Raw genomic sequence first — 12471 nt, forward strand, 5'->3', positions numbered from 1 at the left:
CGGCAATAACGCTCACTCATTCAAATGATATTGTAACAGAGCTTCGTTTGCCCTGGCTCAATAAAGACAACTGATTTTTTGATAACAAATCTATTGTCCCCCCACCCGCAGGACTGAGGGAAACACTTTTTTACTACAAACTCATTCAAAATGCTCAACAATGCCTAGCTTTAGTTTGGGTGTTACCGAACTTACTTTCCTCCGTCGTAGGCTGTGCTAGTAAATACGTGTCAACACTTAGTCTGCATAATTCAACAGTTTTCTGTTTCAATTTGACAAGTTTGAAGCTGCCATTTTGCTCCGGTGTGCCCCAGCTAACTGTACCTGTCAGTGAGTATCGCCCAAACCAAAATAGTAGCCTTCATTATTTTATATCTTTGAGTTGTTTAACAAATGTTTGGTTTGCCGTAGACACGTTATAAGCCTAATTTCGTTAACATTTTGTAAAGTTGTTGCAACATAGAGTGCCTATTTCAACGTTTGTAGAGCCTGAGTAGTTTGAAATTCGTAGATAATGATGTGTTGGTTAGGGCAATGGAAGAAGTTCCAACATTTGACTGCATAGTGGAGATCAATTAAGGACATAAGAGGGATATGATGCACATGAAATGTTCTTTCTCCCTATATATATATATATATATATATATATATATATATATATACATCATTTCCCCTATTAGTACTGCCACTAGGTCTATTTTCTATATAATCAGAGAGAAGGGACTTGTGTTCAATTACGAAAAATGTGAAATCAAGAAGTTGTATTCTTTGGATCAATTTATGACCCAAAAGGTGTGCACCGGTGCAAGACCCTGACGTGTCAAGGATAACAAAACAAAATATATCAAGCCCCAAGAGCTTCAAAAATTTATAGGTTTAGTCACGTACAAATGTCTCCATGTTTCACCAGGGAGTTGTTAACTCCCTGGTTTCACTGGACAAGCTCCCATAATCAATCCTTTAACCAGATAAAGGAGTTAATTAATTAGAAAGCAGTTAATTTTAGCGTATTCTGATCGCAATAAGGAAAGTGTCATTGAAGTGGATGCATCCGTGAAAGGAATTGGATGTGTGTTACTGCAAGAATTTCAAACCAGTTAACTTTGCACCAAAAGCCCTAACTGAAACCGAACAAAGATATGTCAACATAGAACGTGAAATGCTGGCAGTTGTTTATACTTGCGAGAGGTTTCACACCTATATTTATGGAAAATCTTTTATTACCAAAAGTGACCACAAGCCACTTGGAATGATAAAATTGAAGAACTGTGCCGCGCTGCCTAGATTAGAGAGGTTATTATTAAGGTTACAAGGTTATGACATGAAGATTCAGTATAAACCTGGTAAGGATATGCTTATAGCTGACGCACTGTCTAGGTTGAGTCCACTAGAGGAAGGTACAGTAGAAAGACAACAAGTTACTGTTAAATTGTTCAATTCTCTGATGAGAAAGTTAAGTCACTCCATAGTGAAACTAAGTCAGACCCAGAGTTAAACGTTTTGAAAGACATTATATTAAATGGGTGGCCTGCAAAGCGTCGTGAAGTCCCAAAAACTGATCCAAAAATACTGGTAATTTAGAGATGAACTAACGATTGAGAATGGTCTTATCATGAAAGGTGACAGAATAATTATTCCATCAACTATGCAGTCTGAAATACTCGAAAAACTTCACACTGGGCACCAAGGAATTGTAAAATGTCAGCTTAGAGCCAAAACATGCGTCTACTAGGTTAATATCAATAAGGATATCGAAGAGATGGTTAGAGTGTGTGTTCATTGTCTGTTCATTGATATGAATTCTATTAGTAAGATAAAATTTCTCGGGGTAATTATTGATTGTAATCTCACTTGGCAAGAACATATCCATAGTTTATCCTCACAAATTGCAAGCGGAGTCGGTATTATTGGTAGACTTAAATATGTAGGCCTAGGCTACCAAAGAGCGTTCTTCGCACTTTGTACTTCACTTTGATATATCCGCATTTTACTTATTGCAGTACTGTATGATCGTGTACCAGGCAGTCTTACTTGAAACGTCTGTTTTCTTTTGCAGAAACGAGCTGTTCGACATATTTGTCATTGTGGCCCTAGTGATCACACTGATATTCTATTTAAAACATTAAATTTATTGAAACTTCGAGACATAATCAATCTAGGAACTGCTTCAATCACATATCGTTTCATACACAATCTGCTACCAGACGCTCTCTCTAACTTTTTCACAATCAATTCCCTCATTCATAACTACAATACACGGAATCCTCAGCTTCTTATGCATACTGTAAATCGCACAACCGCTTCCCACTCAAGCTTTCGTTGTCGTGCCACCAATCTTTGAAACTCATTACCCAAGGCAATAAGTGACAGGCCTAGCTTAAAATCTTTTAGGTATAACTTAAGTAATTATTATTTAAACAAATACTAACTCTTGACCAGTGATTGAAGAACTCCAATTTGTTGTATGGACAAACGCAGGTGTTCAGATACACTGGATTGTTTTCTTCCGGGGGGGGGGGGGGTGTTATTGTTTTGTTTTGGTCTTATTGTCCTCTTGTATGAAATTGTGTATTTTGCTTTGTTGTACTTTGATTGGTCTCTTTCTCTGTATTTTAGGGAGCGAAGCACCCCGTCAAGCCCGCAAGGGTTTTTTGTTCCGCTTTCTTCACTTCATGTATATTATTCACTACTACTTCATGTTATTTGTAAACGTTTAAATGCATGTTGTGAAAAACAAATAAATGAAATGAAATGAAAAACACGGTAATTCTCAAGCCTCAGAACCAGTAGACCGTGGCAAGTAATTAGGTCAGACTACCTACTACTTGCTGTCTACGAAATTCTTTATTGTCAAGTCTATACCTAAAGGCTAGTCTACTAGTAATACAGTAATTGATATGTGCAAAAGTCTATTTTCAGAATGAGGTATACCTGAACAGTTATAGTATCTGACAATGGAAGTCAATACTAAAGCCAAAGCTTTAAGGATTTTTCAAAGCAATGGAACGTTAGTCATGTTACCTCGAGGTATCCTCAGTCTAATGGTTTCATAGAGAGACAAGTTCAAATCGTAAAAAAACCACGATGGTCAAGGCAAAGCAGACGAATACAAATGTTTATCTAGCCTTATTATGTCTTAGAACAACGCATGTAGACAGTCAAATACCGTCTCCAGCAGAACTACTGCTCAATCGTCAAGTGAAATCTAATCTTCCTGTCAGAATACAAAATAAGAATGTTGATTGTGATTCAAATTTTTAAGCGTATGCAGGATAGGCAAAACGCACAGAACTTCTATCATGATAACACAGCAAAGCCTTTGAGTCCGTTGGTTCCCGGACAAAGTGTATATGTACAAGACCAAAGTTCAGGCAAATGGACCACAACGTGTATTTTTCACCAGAATGTTTAGATTAGGCCTAAGTGATACCTATGATGGATTATTCGTTTAAGGTTTAATTCCACAAGCCATGTATTTTTCCTGTTTATTTTAGGGTATCAATGGTCTTCAGAATTCATACTAAGATGAAAACCTGGATGCAATATTCGTGTGTTTTTATTCTTCTCGTCGTGGTCTTGCTAACGAAGATGATTCACAGTCCAATCATTAAGATACCGTGGAGAAGTAAAAATCATGAACAGGACCAGTTCCACGACATCTACACACAGAGAAGTCAGGAAAACTACACGTTGTTAACCGAATCTAGTTACGACAAAGCAGGTAAGCGCGCTTAAACGACGAGAGACCGTCGACGCGTAGATGCTGGCTTTACGCGTTGGGACTACTTTCTTTATCATTTTACTGACGTGCATAGTTTATTGAAATATGCAAGAACGGTAAATAATGAGAAATGAAGAAAGGCGGGAAGGAGAAATATTAAAAAAAGAGAAGAAGGAAACGGATAGGGGGAAAACGGTTAGAGAATTAGTTGGGATAGGGAAGATAGCAAAGGAAGAAGAAATAGGTATCTTGGAAAAGTTAGGAGAATACAAATGGTCAGGTGAGATCAGAAGGAACGGAGAAACGTGGGAAGACGTAAACAGGAAAGTGGGGAATAATATATATATATATATATATATATATATATATATATATATATATATATATATATATATATATATATATATGTATATATATTTATGTATATATATACATACATATATATATATACATATATATATAGATATATATATATACATATACTTATAGATATTTATATAAATATTTATATAAATATTTATATATATATATATATATATATATATATATATATATATATATATATATATATATATATATATATAATGAATGTGTAGCAAGTGGTATGACAGATATATAGTAAATAAATAAAGAATAAAGCACCAGAAAACTTCCACTTCACGACCGGTTTCGTCCTTTGGGACTCATCATGCGAAGGTAGGAATCGAACCCCAGGATCTTGTGATTCTACTGAATCACTGTGGTCGAGTGGTGCGGACTTCGGTCTGTGATATATATAATAATAAACTAAATAAATCATAAAATAATTATAACAATAAAAATAATGTATTTTGTTTGATTTCCACAGTACCTAATAACAACATTGTGGATGTAGATGTAGAGTGGTACTTGGCAGATGCAGATAAATTCGGTGATACATTATTATGATCTTCATCATCATCATCATCATCTTTATCCTCAACATCACCACCACCATCATCATCATCATCATCACCACCATCGTCGTCGTAGATTGATCGAATCGACAAAACATGAATATGCATTCTAATATAATTTACTAAGTAACATTAATAAGATGCAAACTGGGAGAAGTCTCACATCCATTGACCGATTGCAGAGACGAGAGAGCTTAGAATCATACGGAACGGGTGGGGCTGGTGTAAAGCAAAACGGATTTACATTGGTCATGTGCATATCATATATGTACTGTGAATGGTTAGTTTCTTCTCCGTTGAGGTTTTGCACACATTGTAGGACTTCATAATTTAGCATGGAGTGGGGAAGGTGAAAAGAGAAATGGATACCGATACATTTATTAAACGGTTTAAATCCACGCTGTGGAAACTGCATTTCGGTTCCTCTGTTGTGTCATGAAATATGGCGGGTTTATGGGAGGGGAGGCGGGGGGGGGGGGGAGAAAGTTACATGCTCCTGCTCGCTACCTCCATTGATATTCAGCGTGGCCATAACTGATTATTTTCTCCCCTTTATCTTTGAAGACCCAGAAAGGGAATGTCCCTTGTCCATTGAGAAGGAGCAGTTGACAATACCAACAGAGCGATTCTTAATAGCACTTGCTAGTTTCCCAAGATCTGGCAACAGGTTTACTCGGCAAAACATCTATAAGGTAACTTTGCAAAACAAACAGGCATATAATGAAGGTAAGAAAAGAGACGTAATTCTCGTAATATCATTGTGAACATTATTGTCGTTGATACCACCCTTTCTGTTATCGAAAAGATTTTCGATTCGCATATAGCCTTGATCTTTAGATAAAGCCGAGGAGGTCAGCCGTATAGAACACTCTGAACAGTGTGGTGCACGACGTCACCATAACCGACATGGACTTCGTTCGATTGACCTGTTGTACACAAAGAGCTCTGTTGCACTGCTGCACGAAGTCTTTTGTTTTGCACAATGCTGTTAACAGACCCCTTGTGCGCTTTCACGCATGACCTGCTGTACTAATACTGTCAAATTTTAAGTTAAAAAATAAAATAAAACTGTTAGCAAACTGCTTATCGACTAGAGAGCCTGTGTAAGAGAATGTGTAAAAGTTTTAAGTTTGCTAGCAGACATGTACACCTCCTGCATGTCGGATGCTATTGCATGCGGCTGAACTTTAATACTCCCGTACAGATCGTGAAAGCAGCACAGCTGCACGCAGACATGCGCTGAGAAGCTCACTGGTCTGATATAGAGTGGTTGCTCTTGAAGTAATTACGTTATATTACAGGAAGATATAAGAACCTATAATAAAATTAATAATCACGATTCCCGGGAGATAAGTGTGCATGAAGGTTGCACAGCTTTACGCAGACCTATTTGGAGATGTTGGTTCTGAACTAGAACAATTGATCCTGGCCTTATTATGTTACAGCAACAAGACAATAGTCTGTCCAATTGATTTATTTCAGCTCATGCTCTATTTCACCTCTATATTCCCGTTTTTGATATTTTGTTTTGGGTTCTTTGTCTCCATATACAGTACATGGTCTTGACATTAATGACACCGAACCAGATCGTATATGCTACAAGACGCATTCGCACGGTTTGAAATACATAAAGTTCTATACAGGTGGCGCCATTTTGTTGTTGAGGAATCCTCGTGACGCGGTTGTGTCATATTTCTTTTTCACTTACTCCGACACGGGGCAGCACGACAAGGAAACCGTTAAACAATGGATTAGAACAAATGACAGTAAGTATCAGGTTTTATATGAACGGCGGGTTTGTGGGGTGGAGCGGTCCGGGATGGGTTGGTGACGGGCGTTGTCTGGGGCGCATACTATGCAGAATGGGGGAAAGAATACTGAAAAATAGTTCATGATAAACGTTACAGAAATGACACCAGCAAAGATTTGGGACTGAACTGACCGATTCGGAACCGAAAAGGACTTAATAAAAGATACACACACAGCAACAACAATTAATCAAGAACAAAAACACACCAACGAATCACACACTAGTATAACAGATAAAGATGAAGAAAAAAAAAAAACACGAGAAACTAGACACGAAGAATAAAACGATTCTCTAGGTTAAAATTTCAATTCTCTGAAAATGTTTCATCGACAAAGCAACTTAGTTTATACTTTGATTGATTTCCTAATGAGATTGATTTCCTAATAAATAACCACATGTTTAAGAATCTCTTTTGGTCCCTCTCCTCACGCAGCTATTTGGACCAACTTTACCGGAAGAGCGCTTTTGAAATGGCGACAAACCAATTTACACTGGATCAACTATGGCCACAGAGTCATGATATCATACACAGAGGATATCAGGAAGAATGCCGTACGGGAGCTAGCCAGAATGATAATCTTTGTCGGACAGATGGTACCGTTAGATTTCTTGCAGTGTACACTATTTACATTCCCATGGATATCAAGAAAACATTTAGATTTTGAGCCGCCGCTCCCGGAAGGACTAATGAAACGATACATAGATGAGGTGAACAATACATTATTGAGCAAAGGCGCGAGGCCGCTGCCTACATACCCGTCCACGTATTTGTGAGAAACAAACGTTTATCGCTTCAACCAATGGAAATCCAGCTCTTCACTTACGTCATAGGATACTTCGGTAATGTGAGCAAACAAATTCAATCATATTAAACATGTTGACCTAACACTCGGTTGCACAATCTGTAAAAAGCAGCATTCCGTCAATGGAGTTAAAGATTAACCCGACGTCCACCGTTGGTGACACTCTGACCAGCTGCTTCTGACGGGTCGAACTATCGATACAACCAACATCGAGACCACGGCAGAGTTTAAAACTAATTGTCGTGTTATTGTTTTCCCTCTATGTTGCTTATAAGTTTCCGTACTTCAACTTTTTATTTTTATTATTAACATGCGTTGTAGTTACTTGAAGAGCTCTTTGCAACCTTGCAGTTTATTTAATATTCTAACGTATAACGTTATCCATTGGAGATGTAGGTATGTTGTTGATTTGTTGCTTGTCAACGTTTCTTTAGCTGTATATTTAATAAGGGAGTGTAAAGTAGAATTAACCAGCATATTATTTGTATCGCGGCTAGGCTACTATGTTGGGGATTGTTTATACGTGGTTCTGATTGGTAAGGCCTGTGAGCTCGTTCTTAGTTATGACCAGATACTGGTCGAAAGATGTATACAGTTGCTATTAACCTACTTTCTACTAGTATACCCTAAGTTGTGTGTATATGCTAAGTTATAAGTTGAACTAGAAGTTACGGGTTCTGGTTGGCTGAATATTTCTTCCTATGTTTTAAGGCCACTGAATGTTTTGTCAAATGTAATGTACGGATGCCCTTTAGTGCCGAAAGTTTTAAACACCTACTTAAAGGTTACATGATACTTCAGTTGGGCTTATTTGTCACCGTTTTAGGGGGAAAAACTGGTAACCATGTTGTCGCAGGATTTTCTAACTATTAAGTATGCTTTATGCTACTAGTTACACTATTTTCTTCCTTTTTTCCTTTCAGAAATCTTACACAGTTGTTGAATAGTTTATCAATAAAAGAAAGACGACATTGCAGCAACGTGTCATAGACATCACTTTTCTAATCGATTTATTAACATCGATTTCACAACACTAGTTATTCCACCAATACGCCTAATTTACATACAATGCTATTCATACAGTTCCCATAACTATGACTGAGTTCTCTTCAACGAATGCTGATACAACAATACATGCTGAAACTACTATGAAAACTACAACACATATTCCCAAAGCGCCAATACACGTCTCACTTTTGAATCGGCAACCAGCATTCCTTCACTGATGGGAATTTGGATCCCAGCTTTCGATTTTTAAGGCTTCCAACTCGCGTTAAATTGTTTTACAAACGAAAATGGAAGACTAGTGAACTAACAGTAGTTACATGCAGTCCTAACTGTAATGCCCATCAAGTTTGCGATGCCTTCAAGTTGAAGTGCATCCAACTTGTCGGTAGCGAAGGTTATCCCTCAACAGGGAGTAAGTGCAAACGAATTCCATCTGCAACTATTCGAGTACCAAGTAACAAGTCATACTCTGAGAGTTTTGTTATCGAAGTGACTGCGAACTCTTCCAATTCTAGTTTGATAACATTTCGGGATGTTACAGATTGCTTACCCATGCGTTTTCGGTCTATTTGGACGAGAAAAACCTATCACCAGAACAGGTGCTTAAACGAACAGAAATGCTGCACAGTTCAAAATGGGTTATACTTCAAATGAATTATAGTTGAGAGCTTTTAAACGTCTAACAACTCTGATTTTCTGAGTCATTGTAAGTCCTATCTAGGTTTTGTACAAATAGTAGTGTAATACAATTCTTCTTTATTTGGAACGGAGCTTACATCAACATACCCATGTGAACCTTCTCGGTTTTACAAATATTAATGGCATCAAATGGGCTCAGATTCAATGACCCTTCAGACGTTTTCTATTTTTCCGACTTAAAAGTTCGCGTTTCATATATGTTTAGCCAGTTCAAATGCTGAACAATTTACGAAAGGGGAATTATCCATCCCAAAATGCAAGCGTTTGTACAAAGAACCGACCCCGGCGCCCTGCCCGACAACTACTCGTGACATATCGGATTTTACGCGAGATGAAAGCAATAACTCCACACTGGTGTTGTCATAATGTTCCCACCTGGAACATGGGGTTGAATATGTACAATTCACACACAAAAAATGGAGATAGACATCAATTATAGCGCAAAGCTACATCTCTAATTTATTGTAAGTCTCTACTTGAAAGGGTATTAAAAATAATCGGACAAGAGTATAAGAAAAGACTACATCTCTGTATCATAAGCTGTAGTCCACCTTCTATCAGAGTAATTCACTAATACACTCTCCCCTTCTTTCGTCTTCCTAACCTCTCGTCCCCAACAGGTCTTGACTTGTTCTTCCCCAGATAAACTAAAATAGAACAATAGTGTCTTTTTTGACCATGTGATGCATCATGCATCTAAACAAGGGCGAGTCATAGATCCAGGTCAATGGTCACTGGATTGTTACTATGGGCAGTTAAAACAATAGTGTCTCTGTGACCATGTGATGCACCATGCATCTAAACAAGGGTGAATAATAGACCCATGTCAAATGTCACTGGATTGTTACTATGGGCAGTTGTTCATCTTCTGCCCACCAAGGAGAAAACCACGGAAGCCCTTTAGGTGATACATCTTTACAGGTGTATAAAGTCAACAATTCAAAGCGATTCTCTTCGGGTACTTATGCCACCCATTCCAATGGAACCATTACCCTGAGTAACATTTCCCAAGGAAAATCCCTGGATATTCTGAGGGGTTGCAAATTTCCCTCAACGTTGGGATGCCATTCTCAATTTGCGCAATTTTGCTTACTCTTCTGGCTACTGCGTCTTTCCTTCGTTAAGGACCAGGATGGCTAACATTATAACAATGGTCCTTTGTGCTGTTCTAGCGAAAGGACAGAAACTGTTCTTACTTGCAGCATCGGCAGCCAGAAATCCAACGTTTTGTTCTTTAATAGCCGGACTTTTTCCTGGTTAACTATCTTTTCGCTAACCTCTGCGTTAGGATTTGAAACACATCAAACGTTCTGTACTAGCAAAGTGAGGTTACATGGGAGAATTCCTTCCCGCAAATCAATCGTACATTATCTATCGCTCTGCTTCGTTGGGCCTGATGTTATCAGTTTGGCTTTGCTGACACTCCATATCTTGTTCGGCGATGCTCTTGAAATCACCTATGGCACAAATAATGCCGCCTGTTCGATCTGTGGCGGAGCAAGGGGTATTGGTCAAGGGGGACGAGAATGGTCTGTAGGGGCGCTTTCAACACTATCTAAGCGGAGCGCCATCACAGGTTGGCGTTGAGCGCACAGATTTTTTTTATGTAAAGATACTTCCTAGATCGCCGGAAATGACCCTTTCCTGGCCTTGCTAATTTGCAGATAAACGAAGAACAAATAGGTGTCATCGCCAACAAAATATGACAAATGTCAATAGGTAGATGAGAGCGCTATAAAAAAGTAATTAATCGCGAATAAGTCAAAAGTGGTAACAAGCTGAAAAGGGCGCCAGCAGTCCATTTGAGTCCGTCGGGGGGGGGGGGGGCATCCCCTGATTCAGAAAAAACTCCCAGCCTCCCGGGATTTGTTCCTTATAAATATTTGTGTAAAATAAGTCGGCCTGACGTTTCGATTCTAGCAGAATCTTCTTCAGAGGCTAAATGACAAGTAACAGTAACAGAAGGGACGAAACACGCACAGAATACAGACAGGTTAATGAGCACGGTGAACACAATGAGATAGATGTGAGGGCATTAGTAGACAAGGGATGGAGAGAAGAAAGCAACAGGGGAAAAGGAGAGGTAGGAGATAATTAGTGGAGGGACAAAGAGAGGATTAAAGGAACGGGGTAGGGAATAAACTGGAGAAGGACAAATACAGAAAGGTGTGGAGAAAAAAGGAGTGGAAGAGAGCTGTGAGAAGAAGAGTGAAGGGGGGGGGGGGGAGGGAACAAGGGGACAGAAGAAAAGTTAGTCATGTCCTTCCTGAATGTTGAGCCCATGAGGTTGAATGTTGCAAAGGCGTTGCATCCACAGCCTCTCTCTGCTGATTCGTACTAGGTCAGGACGGCTACCTAAGGATTCAATCCCCTGTAGGGACATGTCGTTAATGGTATGGTTGGGAAGGTTAAAATGTTCTCCAACTGGGGTTGCAGTCTTCATGGTGTTGACTGTGGATCTGTTACCATAGAATCGCTTCTTGAGGGTGGTTTTGGTTTCGCCAACATACTGGATGCCTCAAACTCTACAAGAGATCAGATAGATTACATTGGTGGTTGTGCAAGTGATGTGACCCTTAGTCTTGTGTGTGAGTTGCATGCTGTGGCTGGTGGTGGAATTGGTTTCAACAATGTGGTGGCTGCAGACGATGCATCTCGAAGTACGATCACATTTGAAAGTACCATGCTGAATTGGTGTAGGGTTAGAAGTTAGAGGTGGAACAGCAGCACGCACAAGAAGGTCTCGTAGGTTGCGTGGTCGTCTGTAGGCGATGGTGGGTTTTTCAGGGACGGCTCGTTGGAGTCTCGCTGAAGTGAGGAGAATGTTGTGGTTGTTAGACGTGATTTTCTGAAGGGGAGGAAGATTTGGGTGGAAAGTAACAACCAGGGGCAGCTTGTTGTCGCAATCTCGTCTCTTTTTGTCCAAAGTAGATGATCTGGAAAGGGAGCGGACTCTCTGAATGGCTTCTCGCACCCTTCTGGCACTATGGCCCCTGGCAGTAAGGTGTTTTTCCAAAGCATCTGTATGGCGAATGAAAGAGGAATTGTTAGAGCAAATGCGACGAAGACGAAGTGCTCGACTGTTGGCAATTCCAGACTTGCAGTGACGGGGATGGCAGCTTGAAGAATGGAGATACTGGTGTATGTCTGTGTGCTTGGTGTATAAGTCTGTAGAGAGAGAGAACCGTGTTCCTTGCGAACATTCACATCGAGAAAGTTAACCTGTTGGTGAAAGTAATCAGAGGTGAATTTGATGGTGCTGTGGAAAGAATTGATGTGACTGATGAAGGTGAGCAGGCTATCCTTATTAAATTTGTATGAAACAGCAAGATTGCAAAGACCAATCCGGATGAACCACCAAATAATGTTTGAGTGTTATCAGATGTTCTTATGTAAGACTAAATCATTTGCCTTGAATTGAAGCCGACAGAAATCCATTGCTCTCGCTTCGTCACACATTCATCAATTCGCATTCTTCCCTTTTTTCTTCAGGTT

The 12471-nt window shown here is 39.3% G+C and overlaps 1 protein-coding gene across 1 annotated transcript; it reads left to right on the forward strand.

Moving 5' to 3' along the window:
• Positions 1–96: 96 nt before the first annotated feature.
• Positions 97–9835, forward strand: LOC139969442 (sialate:O-sulfotransferase 2-like). Its single transcript, XM_071974403.1, has 6 exons — positions 97–330; positions 3495–3721; positions 4569–4631; positions 5221–5382; positions 6210–6422; positions 6900–9835. The coding sequence occupies exons 2-6, from the start codon at positions 3502–3504 to the stop codon at positions 7238–7240; spliced, it is 999 nt and encodes a 332-aa protein (XP_071830504.1). The 5' UTR covers positions 97–330; positions 3495–3501; the 3' UTR covers positions 7241–9835.
• Positions 9836–12471: the final 2636 nt, after the last annotated feature.

This window comes from Apostichopus japonicus, chromosome 7 (assembly GCF_037975245.1).
Source record: "Apostichopus japonicus isolate 1M-3 chromosome 7, ASM3797524v1, whole genome shotgun sequence".
Taxonomy (NCBI): Eukaryota; Metazoa; Echinodermata; class Holothuroidea; order Aspidochirotida; family Stichopodidae; genus Apostichopus; species Apostichopus japonicus.

What these genes read in the sequence shown, in the direction of transcription:
- LOC139969442 (XM_071974403.1), top strand. Translation starts at nt 3,502, where the DNA reads ATGGTCTTCAGAATTCATACTAAGATGAAAACCTGGATGCAATATTCG. An exon ending in ATCTAGTTACGACAAAGCAG is followed by an intron (nt 3,722 to 4,568) that starts GTAAGCGCGCTT and finishes TGATTTCCACAG; the next exon opens with TACCTAATAACAACATTGTG. An exon ending in CAAACAGGCATATAATGAAG is followed by an intron (nt 5,383 to 6,209) that starts GTAAGAAAAGAG and finishes CTCCATATACAG; the next exon opens with TACATGGTCTTGACATTAAT.